Genomic DNA, 20,104 nt, shown 5'->3' on the forward strand with positions numbered 1-20,104 from the left:
TGGGCAACTTGGCAAGAACCCTTACTTAAAATAAAAAATAAAATTAAAAGGGCTTAGGAATATAGCTCCATGGTAGAGATCTTGCCTAGCATAAGGACCTTCTAGTTCAATACCAAGCATCTCACCACCACCACCACCACCAAAAAAAAAAAGCCAGACAGAAGACTAGAAGATAAATAAGCTTGACAAAAGATTACTATAAAGAACATATGAACAATTCCTATAAATCAAAAAATTGCAAACAACTTGTTATGATTTGGATGTGAGGTGTCCCCCGAAAGCTCACATGCGAGACAATGCAGAAAGGTTCAGAGGAGAAATAATTGGGTTGTAAGAGTCTTAACCCAGTGAGTTAATCCCTGATAGGATTAATTGAAGTGGTAGAGTATGGCTGAAGGAGGTGGGAACTGGAGTGTGGCTATGGGGTATATATTTTGTGTCTGGAGAGTAGAGTCTGTTCTGATGGTGCAAGCTGCTTCTGTCTGCCATGCTCTTGCCCCGTGAGGTTCTGCCTCACCTCCATCCCGGAGGAATGGATCAGCCTTCTGTGGACTAAGATCTCTGAAACTATGAGCCCTCAAATAAACCTTTCCTCCTCTATAATTGTGCTGGTTGGATCATATTGTCACAACAGTGAAATAGCTGACTAAAACACAACTCAGTAGAAAAATGAATCAAAGATATAATAAGCAATAAATGTGTAAAATGTTCACTATTGTATTAATTCTATTAATGTATATTAAAACAATGAGATACCTTTTTATACTCATGTTATATTCTGGCAAATAAAGGTCTGACTGCACCAAAAGCTGATTAGGAACATATCTGGTAAACTTTAACGATTTTTTTAGAAAGTAATTATTTCTCTGACCCTGAAAATCCCACTATTATGTATATATCCTAGAAAACCTCTCATATGTACATGAGGGCCCTACAGCAGAATATTTGTAATTGAGAAAAAACTGGTGACCATCTAATACCTAATCCTAATAAATTATGCACTAAATGGGTATAGCAGTGAAAGTGAATAAAATAAAACTACACACACCAACACAGGTAAATAGTGCAAATAAAATAGAAAAAAAAAGATAACAGTGTGATACCACATACATTAAAAAATAAAGCAATAGTACATCTGATTTATGGATACATCATATACAGTAAAATTATAAAGACCTATGTGAGAAGGCTAAACACCAAATCACATGTCTGTCTCAAGCAGAATTGTCAGGTATAAAATGAACTGAATTTTTTTTATGTTGTAACTAAATTTTGAATACAGTAAAAACAAAAATATTTGAAAGAAATATTTATTAGCCGTTTTTTCACACCATTTTTAACAGTTCAACATGTAAGAATAAGGGGGAAAAAAATAACAGCACTACTTGCAGAATAAGTCAAGAAAACTAAGCCTGAAATGGTCTAAATAAAACAGAAAACTTTCCTCTGGGCTCTTGTAGATGCTCTGCACTGTCCACCTAAAAAACAAAATGTGTGTTACTTTAAACCTCTGCTTAATGTAAATGTTCACATCTAGTTGCTGAATCACAAGATATGAATCCAAGGTAGAAGTATCTGTTAGCCCAATGCTTTAATAACTATTAGGAGCTAACTGTTCAGTTGTGCCACATACACACCACAGTCCTGTGCCTGAATTACTTATGGTGCCCACTATCCCATCCTGCTCACCCCATACCCATCTGGTACTAGGAATGTCACAACAGCCAGTTGTGACATAAATATGTTCTCATAAATATGGGGCCTCAGATGCTGATGCTCAAGAGGTAAGAAGGGAATAAGAATCTGGAGGAGAGATTCTTTTAGAGCTTTATTATCATTCCTTTGAGAAATCAAGGAAAGTAAAAGGGTGCTTTTATAAGCAAGTTAGCATTAATTTGTGCTGTGGCAGTCACATGCTTCATGCCAACTAGAAGAGTGGATGAGAAAAGTACACTTACATCATTCATCTCTGTCTGCGAGCCCCATTTCTACTAAAGACATATGAACTGGATACTGTTCATCTTCATATAATGTCACTATTTGTTCTGGTGCCTGGGCCTAAAATTGAAAGATATAGCTGTCAACAAAACAATGTCTCTGTAGCCCTTTCTTTCCCTCCTATATCTGGTCATTCACATAGGAGGGAAAAATTGTTCTCTAGATTTATTTCTAATTTATACTTTGTATTTCCAAAGGGCATCAGCAGTGGTTTCCTGCTAAATCCCATTCCTCTTTTTTTTTCTGCTCTATTTAAACTGTAATTAAATCTCAAGGGTTTTCTAGGTGGAGTCCGTGGACTTTAATTAATTACCATTACCATGTTAAAGTTGATGTGCATTCCACACTCAAAGCCCCCTGTTTGCATAAACTGAGTATATTTTGACTGTTATTCACAGAGGTGAAAAAATACTTATCTGTAAGAAATACTTGCCCTTTATATTTTCACTGGCTTAAGAGAAATCCTACGTGAACAATACACACACACAAACACCAGTGTGATATGCATAGGAATCTTCAAACAGCACTTACATTACTGTCTCATGAAATCATAGTTTACGTGTAGGAATCCCAAAGTCATAGGACCAGGCAGGTAGCACAAAGGAAAGAAGCAGGCAGGCAGGGTTGATCAATACCAGTGGTGAGGATGAGGGCAACCTGAAGGTCACCTTTCCATCTAGCACCAGTCTAGCTGAGGGCCTTATTGGGAAGATTTGGGATTCCTATAATATAGATATATTTCTATAACATCGTCATCTCTGCAAATTACCTATACCTCTGTTGTAGTACTTATTGCATTTCAGATTAATTAGTGGTTTGCATGTTTGTTTCTCCCTTTGATTACAGGATATATATCTTGATCATTTTAAACTTACTCATTACCTATGATGACAGGGATCATAAAAGCTTGTTATATATAAGCTAAAACACCATTTTAATAAGCCTTAAAAATTTCCCTATAGCATGCACAACTTTTTATGCCTTGACTATTACCTTTTTTTCATGTAGATTTACACAGAAACAAAACACTTTACAAGATTAATAGGAATTGTTGGAAATCGCTTTTAAGAGTATTTTGGCTAATGAAGATAGATATTTACCATGGAGGAAGCATACAGCTGTTTTCCTTGAAGACAGTCTATCATAGCCCACAATGCTTCCATGCTCCACTTGGGACAATATGGTATTCTTGTCTTTCCTGAGTCTCTTACGGGAGGTTTAAACCCAGCCAAGAGAACCTTTATGGCTCGGGCTGGGTACTGCATAAGATGAAGAGGAATTTGACGCAGTCTGTCACAAAAAAAAAAAAAAAATTCTTAAAATGTTCAGAATGTCACAATTCAAGTTCTCTCACAGTTGAAACTATAAAACTCTTAGGAGAAAATTATAATAAAAAATCTTCATGATATTGGATTTTGCAATCTTTTGGATATGAAACCAAAAGCATAGCCAAGAAAAGAAAAATCAGATAAAATGGATTTCAACAGTAAAAGCTTCTGTGAATCAAAGGCAGTCCGTGGGATGGAAGAAAGTACAAATAAAAATGGACATTTCTCCAAAGGGAATATATAAATGGTGAACAAGCACATGAAAAGATGCTCAGCATCACTGATTATTAGGGAAATGCAAATCCAATTCACAAGGAAATCTCACCTTGCACCCATTAGGATGACAAGGAAGGAAGGAATGAAGGGAAGGAGCAGAAGGTGGGAGGGCAGGAAGAGAGGGATGGAGGTGGGGGAGAGAGAAAACCCCCAAGTAGAAAACTGTTGGTGAAGCTATGGAAAAACTGGAATCCCTGGGAGAAACTGAAATCCCTATTGGGAATGTGAAATGGTGTAGCTGTTGTAGAAACCAGTTTATGACAGTTCCTTAAAGAAGGAAAATTAGAATTAATATTTGGTCTAGTAATTCCATTTCTAAATATATATCTAAAATAACTGAAAACAAGGTCTCAGATATTTGTATACACATGTCATAGGAACAATATTCACAACAGGTAAAAGGTGGAACACAAATATCCACTGAATGACGAATGAATAAGATGTGTACATAAACCATAATTTCAGCCTTAAAAAATGAAATTCTGACAGATGCCATAACACAGATGAATCTTGAGAACAATGCTAAGTAAAATAAGACAAAAGGATGAATGCTGTATGATTTAACTTGTATGAAGTACCTAGAATAGGCAAATTCATAGAAATATAAAGTAAATAACAGTTATCAGAGGCTAGGTGAGGATGAAATGGGGCATTATTGTTTAATTGATACAGAGCTTCTGTTTGGATTGATGAAAAAAGTTCTGGAAATGAAAAGTGGTGAAAGTTGTGTGACAGTGTGCAAGTATTTAAAACCAATTATATATTTTAAAAACAGGTAGAAGTGTAAATTTATGTATACTGTACCACAATAAAAATCTAGACTAAAAACAGCAAATACATAAACAGTTTTTAGAATAGTTTTTTCCTTTTAAAAGCAGAGGTAAGATGCTCCCAATAAAAAACAAAACTAGGAATTGCTATTTCACCCCCCTTTTTAATTTTTTTTTTACCTTTTTACTGTCAGTTTTTCAGTTGATCCATAATCAACAAACTGTACCAGTACAGATAAAGGATTATATTCTTTAATGGATACAATCTTTGCTCTATACCATAAGCCATCAGCATATTCTGCAAGGCAAGGCATTTCTGGAAGACAGAAAAAGGGGAAAAATCATAAAATTGCCTCTGATTTTTTTCTTAATTTTTTTAGTTGTCAATCACCTTTTTATGTATGTATGTATGTATGTATGTATGTATTTGTGGTGCTGAGAATCAAACCCAGTGCCTCACACATGCTAGGCAAGTATTCCACCATTGAACTACAACCCCAGCCTTGTCTTTGATTTTTGTAAAAATGTTTTTTAATATAGAAAAGTACAAAGATGTAAATGTAACAACCATATGCTTACCACCCAGAATTTAAATAGAGAACAGCTGGCTTTATGTTGGCTTCTCCTTTTCTGCTTATATTTTATAAAAATTTCCTTATTAATTCCTAAGGATTGAACAAAGGTACTTTCATATTCTTAGAGTTCCTAGTTCTATTTCCATGACTTAGGTCACCCTGCTCCCAGCTAACTTCTCATTCTTCCAAACCTCTCATACTTTGGGTTATGTTTTGCAAAGAAAAAGAAAGCAAGCATTTCCTGCTTTCAATTCTGTCCTTCAATATGTTCTGTGTAAAACTATCATGTTAATTAAATTTTATAAATTCAATTACACTGCTCTTGTTTAAAATTTTTCAATGGCATCTTAACAGACTGCAATATATAGTCCATATCACTGCAATTTATGGGCTTCTTCAATCTCCTGAGCAATTCCTCCATCATATACTCAATGAGTTACCTCCACATGATTACTTAAAATCTTAATGCCTGTACTTCATCATGTTCATGTCTGTCCCTCTATCAATAATGTTCTCCTAGGAGGAGCACAAGTCCCTGAGAGACTTAAGAAGAATCAGTTGGTGATTGAGATGCATGGTAAAGCAAATGCTTTTAAGAAAACATCTCAACAGTTGAAATTACAAAAGAAAAAGTGATAATGAAGAACTGGAGTTGTCAGAGAAACAGGTTAGAAACACAGGAAAAAGAAAGAAAAATCATCCAAAGCATTTGTCTTCTGAAGGACAAACAAAACATACTAATCTAAAACAGCATCTAATGAGAAAAACTGGCAACCTCTTTCGAAGAGTACCAGAGAGCATTTGCAAACTATGACAGAATCAGTAATAACAGCAACTTTGAGTAACAGTATTAAAGAAAAAAAATTCAATATTATCTCCACTACCTGAAGACAAGATTGCTACAATTGTGTGAAATCATAAAAGTCGCTCCCAGAAAGCTGAAATATATAACTAATGTTTCAAATCTCCTGAAAATGGAGAAGGCATGAGGTATTGCAGTAAAATAGATAAAAGAGTAGAGACAACAGAATCAATGACTGGGAATATTCAGAGACTAAAGAACAAAATTCAATGAAAATCTCACTGGAGGGGCTGAGGCAGAAGGATCACAAATTTTGAGGCCAGCCTCATCAACTTAATGACACCCTGTCTCAAAATTAAAAAAAAAAAAATGAAAATTTGGTAAGACATTAATTAGGCTGATATACTTTTTTCCTTTGCTGAAGTATCTTCTGATCTATATAAAACATCAAGAATAAAATACATCTTTGTATCACATATTGACACAAATGTATAGGCATTCTTGGTATTTATGAACTGTCAAACCACAAACTAGATAGATTACCCTTAGAGCAGAACCATGCATATCTAATAAAGATTGGAAGGACAGATTGCAAAGAAAAAAAGGAATTTCGCCTATCCTGATAGACCAGGACAGTCTGAGTTCCCACCTCAAAATGATTAGTGGAGGTGTTTTGTAATTAAATTACTGACCATTAAGTTCTGAATGACAACTTTCACTATTTGAGCTAGTGGTAAAACCTCATGCTTAGAAAACACTCTTTTATGCATTATGCAGTCAATTTCCCGACACATCCTGATTTTTGGAAAGTGGAAATATCCCAGAGGAGCTGCTTAACTTCTCTTTCAGTTCACATTCTTCATCTAGAAAATGGGAGACTATCTCCAAAGTATCTTTAGAATTTGAAAACTTCATGCATGTAAACAAGTATGGGAAAAATATGGTTAGCATTAGAAATAACCCAACCTCCCCTGTCCATTAATAACAAAAATCAAGTTTTGCTAAGAACCTTATTTCATTTAAAAAAAAAGTATACCTGTTCTAAAATCTGTCAGAGGAGGGAATGTCTCTACATTCTTATTAAACCTCTGCAGTGCTTCTTCAAGACTCTCCGATTCCGATTCCCAGCTGATTCCACTGTCATCTGTGTTACTACGATTACACTGACTACGGTTTTCTACAGAATCAAGGCAAATGAACACCTAAATGGACAGAAGAGAAGGAAAAGAACTTAAGTTTTGTAATTTCTAGTATTCATTTAAGTGGACAAATTACTTTGGCAAGTGGTCTCCAGTGACAGCCCCAGTGATCTTTGCCTCCTGCTGCTTTCCTCTTTGTAGTTTCCTCCCACATTCTACTACACTTAACTTGTAACCAAAATACCACCATTGAAGTGGGGTGTGACTGTTGAGTATGGATAAGACACATGTGGCTTTGTCCTGTGGTGCTTTTGTTGGGGAATGCATGCTCCAGGAAATCTGTAACCATATCCTAAGCAGGCCACTGGAAAGGCCTCAAGGATGCAGAAATGATCTCTCCAGGTGGTGTCATGCAAGTCCTTTTAGATGTGAATTCTATAGTCCTCATTAACATCTTGATTATAGCCTCATGAGAGATTCTGAGCTAGACTTAATTAAGCAGTTTCTAGATTCCTGATCTTCAGGTGTGTTGCTTTCAGCAGCTAAATTTGGGGCAATTCATTATGCAGTAATAAATAATACAAAAATTATGAAACCCAGCAATAGTTGTACACTACTATGCTCTCTGATGAAAGTATACAGCAAGTTCTTTCCTACCTGTGAGACAATGGTTGACTATGTAAAAGGCTAATGCTACTTGTCATGTCTTCCTCTCTTCCTCATTAGCCAAGGACATGTAAGTGAGTTTTTTATTTTTATTTTTTGTGGTACTGAGGATTGAAACCAGGGCCTTGCACATGATAGGCAAGAAATAGCATTAGAAATAACCCAACTTGCTGGGCAAGTGCCAAGTCAGCCTCAGCAAAAGTGAGACACTAAGTAATTAAGTGACACTGTCTGTAAATAAAATGCAAAATAGGGCTGGGGTTGTGGCTCAGTGATTGTATGCCCCTGAGTTCAATTCTTGGTACCAAAAGAAAGAAAGAAAAATAAATAACCCAACTTCTCCAACCTGTTATAACAAAAATCAAGTTTTGTTAAGAATCTACTTCTTTTAGAACATAAGTATACCTGTTCTAAAATCTGTTAGAGGAGGGAATGTCTGTACTTTTTTTTGGGGGGGGAGGGGAAGATACTGAGAATTGAACTCTGCAGGGGCGCTTAACCACTGACTCACATTCCCAGCCCCTTTTTGTACTTAGAGAAAGGATCTCACTGAGTTGCTGAGGTTGGCTTTGAATTTGTGATCCTCCTGCCTTAGCCTCCCAAGCTGCTGGGATTAGAGGCATGCGCCACCATACCTGGTTGGAATGTCTCTACATTCTTACTAAACCTCTGCCTTGCTTCTTCAGGCTCTTCTTCAAGGTAGTAGCTTCACCACTTACAACCCAGTCCTTTTTTTATTTTTTGAGACTGGGTCTCATTCAAAATTGTAATCTTCCTGCCTTAGCCTACCAAGTAGCTGGGATTACAGGTGTATACCCACTGTGCCAGGCTTTATAACTGAATTTTCTCTACTGCATTATTCAGTCAGTCAACATTCACCTAGTGGTTATTATATATCAGTTATTACTCTAGGTTCTGGGGAATATATAAATGAACAACATGGAAGAAAAGTTCTGTCTTCATGGAATTACTTCCCAGTGTAAAAGGTAGACAAACATCATAAATAGAAAAGGTGGTTTTTCTGTATCATTTATTATCATCTAACAACCTACTAATGCAGCAATCAGGGATTTTGACATAAGAAAAACCACTGCTAGTGAGTTGTTTATGATTTTATAGGAGGAAACAGTTCCAACCTAAAAATCTAAAATAATCAATATAAATACATAGTGAATACAGGCACAAGACACTGAACCTAGCAGGTACTTAAAAAACACCTGCCTCATGAAAAAAATAATAATGTCGGAGGAGGATATTACATGGGGAGGCCAATTAGAGATCACCAATCTTCCAATATTTACAGTCAGGAAGCTGGAGAAGTGAAGAAGCAATTCTAATATTTAAGATCAAGATGCTGCTATGTTTTTAACCACCGCCTAATCATCCAGATGACATACTTCATTAGGTGAGACAACGTGTTTCACTTGAACAGCATACAATTCTTCTGGTGGAGGTAGAGATGAAGACAAATATGGTGGTAAAATAGGAGTCTCTGTCTCAGACAAAAGCAATTCCTGAAACACCACAAAAATTTCAAATTTCAGAAAGACAATTACAAAAATTGACTACATTATAAAAATTCATTCTGGTGTCAATTTTCAATTAGTAGAAAACAAGTTTTCCTTGATACTGAATACCACAAAATGATTTTGTAGTAGTAGAAATAAAATGTGATCTTTAGCATTTTTTGTCCTCCATCAACAGTAATTGCCACTAATGAATGGCACTGAGGTATCTGAGATGCAGAATAGGGGCAATTTCCTTTTGCCTTTACATGCTTCTGTAGTGTTTCACTTATTTTTAGAATTGTTACTTTCTAAGAAAAACTAAAATAATATATGAAATGCTAAAAGATTAGTTAAAATCATCAAAAAAGGTGAGTATCTATCTCTTATCCATCTTATCTATTCTGCAGTGCTGGGGATTTAACTCAGGGCCTTGCGCACGTTAGCCAAGTGCTCTACCATTGAGTTACACACCTATTCTCATCTTTTAAAAACATACTTTTATTCCTTGTCCATTAATAGATAAAGGAATAAAAAATGAATATAGAAAATGTGGTGTATATATGTACACACACACACACACACACAAACACAATGGAGGTTTTTAAAAAAAAAAAAAAAAATCTGTTTTTTTCACGTGGTGCTGAGGATTGAACCCAGGGCCTCATGCGTGCTAGGTGACCACGCTACCACTGAGCCACAATCCCAGTCCCACAATGGAGTTTTACTAAGTCATAAAAAAGAATGAAATTATGTCATTTGCAAGAAAATGGATGGAACTTGAGACCATTAAGTTAAATAAGCCAAACTCAAAGTCACAAGTGGAGGTAAGAGAGGAAAAATGAAAAGGTGGTGGGGGATCAGGGAGAGAGTTGAGGAAAAGGAAAGGGGAAATACTGGGGAATGATACTGGCCTATTATATTGTTGCATTGTATGCATGCATGAATGCATAATAACAAATCACACCATTATGTACAACTACAATGCACCCATAAAAATATTGAAAAAAATAAAGTTACTTTTTATTCTTAAAGAATATGATAAATAACATAAGTAAAACCATAACCATAACATAAGTATATTTATTTGTAGGTTAGTTCATTACTATTGAACATTTTCAAATTCTGGAAAAACCCAAAAGCAAATATTAAATCTAGGGAAGTTCAGCAAAAAGAAACTATCCATAGCTGAACTTTACTGATTTGTTACAAATTACTTACTTTCCTATGAGCATGTTATTTTTATATCAAATAAATGAAATTCTACTAATAAAGCTTAATTTGTTAAAACTCTTCATACACCAAAAACACAAGTGACAAAAGAAAAAAACATAAATTTGACTTAACCAAAATTAAAAGCTTAAGTGCTTAAAGGACATTATCAAGAAAGTGAAATGATAGCCCATAGAATGGAGAAAATATTTGCAAATCTTGTACCTGAAAAGCAACTTGTATACAGAATATATAAAGAACTCTTATAACTCAACAATAAAAAGATAATAAGATAATCCAACTAAAAATGGGCAATAGATTTGAACAGATGTTTCTCCAAAGAAAAAATACATATGGTCAATAAAACCATAAAAAGATGCTTGACATTATCATCAGAAAATCAGGATGGTTAAAAAAAAAGATTATAAAAATGTTGGTGATGACATACAGAAAAATGGAATCCCTTTCATATTCCTGGCATGAATGCAAAATGGAGCAGCTACTTTGGGAAAGAGTTTTATGGTTCCTTAAAATATCAAACAGGTACCATAAGACTCAGTAATTCTCCTAGATATATACCCAAGAGAAAGGAGAGCACATATCCTCACAAAATCTTGTAGATGAATGTTCACAGCAGAATTATTTACAATCACCAAAATGTGGAAACAAATCACGTGTCCATCCATAGATGAATGGATAAATACGATACATCCATACAATGGAATTTTTTTTGTCAATAGAAAGGAATGAAATACGACTATATACAACAATATGCGGGAACCTTGAAAACACACTAAACAATAAGACAGAGACAAAGGACCACATATTGTACGACTCCATTTACATGAAATGTCTAGAACAGGCAAATCCAAAGACTGATGAAGTGGTTACCACAAAACTGGGGAATAATAGGGAATGACTACTGTTTGTACAGGGTTTCTCTTTGGAATGTTTTGGTATTAGTGGTGATGGTTGTATAACTCAGTGAATAATCCTAAGAACCACTGAATTGTACATTTTAAAAAGATGAATATACAGTATGTAAATAATATATCAATAAAGCAGTTACAAATAAAGTTCTTACTTCCTCATCCTGTTATCAGATCCTTTATACTGATGAAGCATGCAAAGTTTCCAAAATATTGGGACTAACTTACCTCAAATTTTATTTCCCATCTTTCTTCTTCATACTTTTTATTGTAATCTGTTGGTTTCTAAAATAATATCATTAATGAGTAAAACCACTTTTATCTATATAACATTATTTTAAAGCACTTTTGTATTTCATTCCCACAGAACTGAGTCATTATGTTATGCTAAATATGTATCAATGATAATTAGTTTATTACAAGAGAGTGGGACCTATTACTTTTCCTTTTAAAATATGCATAGTGAAGAGTACAACTGGAAAAGGGGCTAAGTAATTTTTATAAACTGAGTTTAATAAATGGAAAAACTTATATACATACATGTGTGCACATGCATGCACATATATATGTCTTTGCTTTAAAAACGTATATGAGGATTACAGGTACAAACTGACATTGCAGTTTATGTCTGAGAGAAGAAAGTAAATTTTGTTTGGTTGTGTACTATCACTAAAATGAATATTTAAATACCTAACAAGTAAACTGTTTCTCTAGAAATAAAAACATCTTGTGATACAAAATGTTATTATTATGTATACGCTAGTCCTCTCAAGGATTTTAAGCAGTTTGAAATGTGGAACTAGATCTAAAATATTGAAAATGGAGGCAGTAGGCAACATAATAGGCTATTTATTAAGTTATGCTCAAAATGTGGCTCTTAGTTTTCCATAAGAAGGTATACAAGAGAAACTTCATAAAGGTTGAATATCCTCATACTTGGAACCAAAACAATTCAGATCTTAAGAGGTTTTTTTTTTTTTTTGATTTTAGATTATTTACACAGACTTTACCTAATCTAAAAACTCAAAATGCTCCAAAATCTTAAAACTTTTTGAGTACGGTATTCAAAAAGGTTTTGAATTTTGGAGCACTTCAGATTTTGTATTAGGGATGCTCAACCTATCGAGTCAAATGAAAAAAACCATTTTGTCTGAGTAGAGTTCTATCATTGAATTCTACAATGGTTTTATAATGTGTGCTTTCCTTATTCAAGCAACACTGGTAACATGATATCTCATTAATTTTGAAGGTACAGAAACATTAATGAAACCTTAATATAAATAAAGAGTTTCAGGACAAGCATGATGCAGTGTACTGCTTTCTCAACAAAGAATTTACAAATTCTCATTCTTAGGTTGGATATGTAGAATCATATTTAAGTCTTGAGGAATAAAATGTAACAATTTAATTGGCATTTTTCTATCATGTAGATTTTTATAGAAAAAGTCACTTACTTCTTTAAATATCTCCTCACAGTGTTCAAAAGTACAGTATTTATGGTGTGTCATAAAATAGGAAAGTGACATTCCATCAAAATAGAGATGAACAGACAACTTCCCCCATGGAGTTTCAGGCAATTCCTATGTTAAGTTCAAAAAAGGAAGATTATTACTTTAAAAAATAAGGTCTATTTGATGTGTTATGGTCAGCAAATATGAAATCAGGTTTCTGACAATAACAGTATGAGCAGACAGCTTGACTCATTTCATACAATTTTCTTCCTGGTATTTGACTTTGATTTCTGCAAATTATATTTACATGCCCATATAGTATAGTGTTTTCTAGTTATTTATTAGAAGCTATATATAATTTGCTATTTATGTCATCTTCAGACAATAATAATAATTTATACTTAATAGAAGAGAGAAAAGGTGTGTTCAGAGGTAAAGAAATAAAGTTCAGTTAACAAATATTAAAATGGCAGGAATCAGAAGAAATTTAGTCTAGCTGGGCATGGTGGAGCATGCCTGTAATCCCAGCAACTCTGGAGATGGAGGCAGGAGGATCGCCAAGTTCAATGCCAGCCTTGGCAACCTAGTGAGACCCTGTCTCAAAATAAAAAATAGAAAAGTGCTGGGAATGTAGCTCAGTGGCAGAGTACCCGTGGCTTCAATCCCCAGTAAACACACACACACACCTCAGAAGAAGAAATTAATAGTCTAAAAACAGGGTTCATTACAATGACTAAAACTCTGAATAAAGGCTGGGGATATAGCTCAGTGGCACAGCTTTTGCCTTAGGCATAAGGTCTTGGGTTCAATCCCCAGCAGCCTCCCCCCACTTCCCCCACCAAACACAAAAAAGAAAGAAAAAAAGAGAAAGCAACTTTGCATAAAGTCCATTCACAATTACTAGGTATTGATTGTGTCCATAACTTGTAAACTTAAATTTCCACTGGTCCCACTCTTGTCCAAATTCATCTTCTCACTGAGTTGCAATGATTGTTTTCCAGCTGATCTCCCTGCTTTGATCTTTTCCTAAGACCCTGTTTCCTATCATCATAGCAGCCAGAAGGAAATACTAGATATATTTCCCCCTCAGATCCTATGGTGTATATGTGGGCCACATAGGCCCTCAATGCAACAGTTCTGCTATTCTTCTCACAGGCTACTGCTTTTACCTTAGAGTCTTTGGCACCTTCTCCAAGCACCTGGATGGTTTGTCCTCTTACCAATTTAAGGTCTTGACTCAAATGCCACCTGATCACTGTGTTTAATGTGGAACCTCCTCCCCAGTAGCACTGCTTCCTATCAGCATTTTCTGTTTTTTCTTCCAAGCGCTTATCATAATTCAATAGACTTTATAGTTTATTTTTTCATTTTCTGCTTCCCACCATTAAAATGGAAGTTCCACAAAGGCAGGCATTTCTGATTGTTCTATCCTTACAGCAATTACAGGTGTAGGGCTGAATCTCTTAGTGTATATGGCCAAGGAGCACATGTGGGCATGTAAATACACAGCCTGAGAAACCCCGCAGCCTTTGCTGCTACACTACAAATGTTTCTTTTGACTATGTTAAGCTAAGCAGCAAAGAAAACTACCCTGACCAACTGAAAAATTTCAATCTGTACCTTACTTCAGTGACCTGTCATAGAGTCTATGAGGAACTAAGAGAAGGACTCTTAGTATTAACATTAGCCATTTTATCATTTAAGTAGGTCTGTGGCACTTTTTAGGTCTTCATCACTTCAATACAAAAATACTTTCCTCAAAGAATTACAGGTTAACCTTCTTATTATCTCACAACTCAGAAATCTCCACGGGGCCCAGCCGTCTCCTGAATCCTAATCACTACTTCTCCTCCACCTCATAAAAGCCTCCACTGTTTTGGTCAGTTGTATTATTTCTTAAAAATATATCACTGTGCCTTTGTGCACTCCATTTCACTGTCAGGAGAACTCTACCTAATTTTTTCTTTAAGGGATACCTTAGTTATCACCACCTCTGAATTTCTATTGCACTTGGTCTTTTTACCCTTCATTTGACTCTCAGCACACTGCTCCATGGTGTGAGATTTTTAAGTTAATGTCTTGTTTCACTAACTAGAGAAGGTCTTTGAGGATAGGGATTGTCAATGACAGCCCTCTTAGAATTACCTAATAGCACTGATATACAGCAGTATCCTGAAAACTGTTGTATATGTTTATAAACATCTTCAACAATGAGATATTGCTTCTTGTATCCAAGTAAGTTGTAAATAAAGAATCTTTCAAATTTCTGACTTTGTTATGAAAATCTCAAGTACTTGCTCAAAATTGAGCTTATTTAAAATAAGCCTAGGAACCAAAGTGGTAACTTTTCTAACATAAAAGGATGATTTATATCCATATTTGAACACATAATAGGATGGCTTATCATAAAAAATAATGCTCAAATTATGCTCATTATAGCATTCTATGGCAGATAATTTAAACCAACTATATATGCTTTAAAGACAAATTACCATAATGTGAACGTCCACCTCTCTCTTTGAAAGCAGCTCCTGAAGAAGCTCTATTGCATCTGGCTGCCAGACATTCCCAACCTATGTGGGATTAATATACTCAGATTCTTTTACAGTTTTTACAAAGTGAGAGAAAGCAGGGAGCATATTAAGATACAAAGAAGTAGTCATCAACAGGTAATACTAGATAGCAATACAAAATACATAAGCCATTTTCAGAAAATATCACTAGTATATGATAAAATGATCTTTAAAAACAATAATTTGACTGAGATTCTCCCTATAGTACTCATCAAAAGCATTTTATGATTTAAATACATAAATTTACATTAAAAATAAAATCACAATTTAAAACATTTTTAAAAGACCAATATGCCAATGCGGTGCTTACAGAGGGCTACAATACATATTCATTAGAGAGCAGAGTCTTGTCATATTTTCATGTATTAAGAGAGTCATGAGGCAAAGCAGTAAGACTTCCTGCCAAATGCCATGTAATGAGCCATCTACACGGGACTCCTCTGTCCCCAGCAGATGTTCTTGATAGCTATGCTATAGTGGACATCTTGAATGCAGTATCATGAAGGACCCTGAGTTCAAACAATACAACTAAATCACTCCTAATTCTGGAGCCACAGAACTAAAACTAATGTTTTAGATCATTAAGTTTTAACCTTTGTTATGCAGCAAGAGATCATAAATATACTGTTTTTCAATCTGACTTCCATCTTCAAATTTGTTGTAAGTTCAGCCAATAAATAACTACATTTTTACAATTTTACACCTTCCCATCTATTGACATACTATGCTGCTTCATTTACTCAGATGTTATATTCTTAAGTATAATTTTATAATTTTCTATATAGACAGCCTTTAAGCTGTTCTATTAAACTTATTTGTAGTTATTTTATTAATTTTGTTGCAACTGAAAATACATTCTAATTTCTAAAAAATATTAATAAAAATAATATTTAAAATTAATCATTCCACAATTACTATATACTTACTGGTATAGTATGATAGAGTTGACAAGGAATACAAAACTGTGGTGTATCAGGATATAGTAAAATAGGGTAAAGATGACACTGTGGAATCTTCTCAGTGAATCCATGATCTAAATATTGTACCTGAAACAGGTCAAATACAATTTACAGTTAAAATTTATTACTAAAAGCTAGGGGAAAGAAGGGATTTCCTAATGTTAACAACAATGGCAACAAAAAATGACTAAATTTACGTAACTAAATTGGGATTTGGAAAACTTCCAGGAAAAAAGGAACACTATGTTCCCTCATTCCATAGCATATCAAATCTCATTGTAAAAAAGTTTTCTCACATGTAACCTATAAATCAAAACTTTTTAAAAAACTGGCCTTAATAGGCCTTCCTTAAGAGCAACCTTTTTAAAAATGTTTTAGTTTTGATAATTCAGTTTTTCTATACTATCTTAAAAATAAGTAGTGCCAATAAGTTAGTTCTTCTACCTTGACCTAACAAAATGAACATACCACTTTACTCCCCACCCTTCCAGCCTCTAGTAATCACTATTCTACATTCAGATTGACTTTTAAAAAAGCTTCCACATAGGAAAGAGAACATGTAGTACTGTCTTTCCATGACTGACTTAATGAAATGTTTACTTAATGTTAACCACAGCATAAACTTTGCAAGGTACCAAGTTAAATAATGGGAATTCATTGTGTGTACTTGAAATGTAAAATGACAACAGTGGGAAAAAATAATGATTTAAACTATCAAAATATATATATATATATATATATTTTTTTTTGGTGCTAGGGATTGAACCTAGGACCTTGTGATTGTGAGGCAAGCACTCTACCAACTGAGCTAGACCCCCCAGCCCTCTCAAAATACTTTTGAGTAAATTAAAATAAACTGACATATTTTAACAGTATGAAAAGTTAAAAAAAATAGTTCACCATCTAATTTATTTGGATTTCATATATGGAAAGTTCATGAAGTGTGATAACTTGATAAAAACTGAATTTCAGTTCACTTTTGTAATAAACAAGAAATGGTAGAGGTTATCTGAACAACTCAAATGCATGTAAAAAGTGACCCACATGCATATAAACACATGAAACTCTAAGTATTCAGTTGTTTAAGTACTCACCCAAAATTTGAAACCATTTTATTTCCATCAAAATCATTACAAATCTGTAGTCTGGCATAAAAAGTATAAGACTTAGAAATTTAGAAATCAGTCTATATTAGGATATGGACTCCAACATTACTACACACTAACAGGGTAACCTTGGCAGGTCAATGAACTTAAGCTTCAATTTTCTTATTAAAATAGGAATAACTTAGTCCAGGAGAGTTGTAAACAAATTATAAAATATGAAAATATAGATGTGAAAAAGCTAAAAAACATGAAATGCTATAAAATTATTAAATATCATCTAACAAAATAAACATCTGTCCAAATAGAAAAGACTTATTTTTTCTCCCCCTCACTAAACATTTCAAGTGTGAAATACCTTCATCAATTTCAATGCTTTACTTATATTCCTTCTTTTCTCTCCTTTTTAAAATTTTTTCTTTTTTGTGGTACTGAGAATTGAACCCAAAAGTGTTCTACCACTGAGCTACAGTCCTTTTTAAATTTTATTTTTGAGACAAGGTCTTGCTAAGTTGCCAAAGCTGGCCTCAAACTTGTGATCCTCCTGTCTCAGTCTCCTAAGCTGCCGGGATTTATAGCTATGCACCTCAATGAAGGTATTTTTATCTATATTTTTATACATCTAGTTTTTATGCATCTAGTTTTTATTGCATGTAGATGTTTTTGAAGATTCTGAATAAAATCTGAGTGCCACCTCACTATTATGGAAAGGTAAATCAGTGCTTACCCTGAAGGGACTAGTTGGGCCATAAACAAATTTGCAAGGAGATACTGAACATATTGGAAAGCAAGTTTTACTTAATACCGTGTATATGCACACACCCATAAATTACAACTAAGTGGTCCATCCATTAAGGTACCAGCAGTCAAATCCCTACCTGCAACTATTCTTCTGTTACGCAGGTTATTAAATATATTTGAAAATAAAAAAATCTTTAATACAAATAAGTTGTAATGCATCTAATGATTGTACTTAACAAATAAAAGTGTAATGTAGCTAATGGCTGAATTCAACAAAACATATTTTAATCAAATTTTCATGTGATCAAAGGACCACTTAATGCTACAGCATTTACCCAGAATAGTTACAAAAGAATATCAAACTCACCCTGATGGTACCACCTACAACTTCCATTACTTTGCCTCGATACCACATTGTATCAGATCCTCTCACTGCACAAGGTTCTCCCTTTTTCCAGAAATAAGGTTCCAAAAGACCAAGGTATTTTAAATTACTTTGAATTTCATTCATCATTTTTACCAGTTCAAATTCTGAATAAATTATTAAAAATAGAAAAAGCATTTAGGAAAAATTTCCTACCACTGTTCAATAAGAAGTTATCAACAATTTTTAGTAACTTCATAACTTAGGTAATATAAGGAATTAAAAATCAGGTTTATAATAGAACTTTCATAAAAATCTAATTTGGTCAGTATCTTCTGTATGTTTTTAAAATATACTAAGACCATATAAATAATTATTTTTTATAATATTTTGAGAGTACAAACATCATAATGAGCTCTAAACATGTCAGGTAGACTAATGTAAAAGAATTACCAACTGAAGATGGTAGTTTGACAGCACACCTAATAAAACATAACACAAGTTATGTATTACTTGATGCTTAGATATAGTGTAATAGTGAAAATAAAAGTTAAAATTCTAATTTTGTCTTTCCTAAAAAGTGGCCCACTATTTCCATAGAGACTATATATCCCTATAAGTGGTACCACAGAAGGCAAGGGCTGAAATCAGGTTCAATCCCAGTTCTACACATTTAATTGTGTGATCTTGGGTAGTTCCTTTACCTCTCCCTACACCTCAGTTTATTCTCTGTAAACTGAGTGTGATGGCACCTACCTGCATTCTCAGTGCTGCAGAAGGACCAGATATAGAGCATCTAGTAACAGTCTACAGTTTTAGCAATGACTAACGTGTCAAGTAAAGCTTCTGGATTAAGTACTATTACTCCAGGTCTCAAACACTATTTATTTATTCTAGAATAGCCAGTTGCTCAGTTATTCTATTTTCCAGGCTAAAATAGTATTTACGAGATCAACAAGTGAGAGGAAAATGTCAATAAATTCATAGCTACTGCATCCTATTGGCAGGTGGGCCCACTAGTGGAGTTAATGATGCCTAAGACTATTGAGTGCTGGAATATTCCAGATGCGCAGGTTGTAGTTAGGAAGCATTTGCTTGTACACCTAAGATGATTTCAGAAAGGACCTCAATTTTCAGTTACTTTCTGTGATTTCTTATTTCAAATAAACACAAATTTTAGTATTATCTTTTCACAAAATCTCCAAACTTGTATAAATGTCAGGTCTTTTAAACTTGGAACCATCTTACCCTTAGGTAAATACCAATATGGGGAAAATAAAGGAGATGTAGTAGGGGAGGGCTAGTTACTTTGTGCTGATTCTGATCTAAGAGATACCTTCAGAAGTTGTCTGGCCTTGCTCTTCTTCCATGCTGGGACAGTACTTGGGATGTTCAGAAATTTATGCTGTGTTTCTAAGTCTTAAATTCTGCTAATCACATGTACCACTTCTGCCCTGTGGTTTATTGTTATGGTATCCCCCAAAAGCTCATTTGTGAGAAAATGCAAGAAAGTTCAGGGTGAACTAGTAAGATTATGAGAGATGTAACCTAATCAGTAGGTCAATCCACTGATGTGGATTAACTGTGTGGTAACTATAGGTAGGTAGGGTTGGCTAGAGGAAGTAGGTCACTGGGGGCATTCCTTGGTGTTTATATTTTGTCCCTGGTGAATAAAACTCTCTCTGCTCCCCAACTGCCATGTCCTAGGCTACT

General features: G+C 34.4%; 1 protein-coding gene and 1 pseudogene across 1 annotated transcript in view; one reads left to right on the plus strand and one right to left on the minus strand.

Moving 5' to 3' along the window:
- Positions 1-1,959: 1,959 nt before the first annotated feature.
- Positions 1,960-20,104, minus strand: part of Rnf17 (ring finger protein 17) — a 110,032-nt gene continuing 91,887 nt past the window's right edge. The window contains 10 exon segments of the mRNA XM_047553766.1: positions 1,960-2,058; positions 3,099-3,288; positions 4,553-4,688; positions 6,786-6,951; positions 8,952-9,068; positions 11,429-11,485; positions 12,655-12,780; positions 15,144-15,224; positions 16,151-16,270; positions 18,395-18,558. Coding sequence (XP_047409722.1) covers positions 1,960-2,058; positions 3,099-3,288; positions 4,553-4,688; positions 6,786-6,951; positions 8,952-9,068; positions 11,429-11,485; positions 12,655-12,780; positions 15,144-15,224; positions 16,151-16,270; positions 18,395-18,558 — 1,256 coding nt within the window.
- LOC124984781 (centromere protein Q-like) lies at positions 5,518-6,022 on the plus strand (annotated as a pseudogene).

Source organism: Sciurus carolinensis, chromosome 5 (genome assembly GCF_902686445.1).
Source record: "Sciurus carolinensis chromosome 5, mSciCar1.2, whole genome shotgun sequence".
NCBI lineage: Eukaryota > Metazoa > Chordata > Mammalia > Rodentia > Sciuridae > Sciurus > Sciurus carolinensis.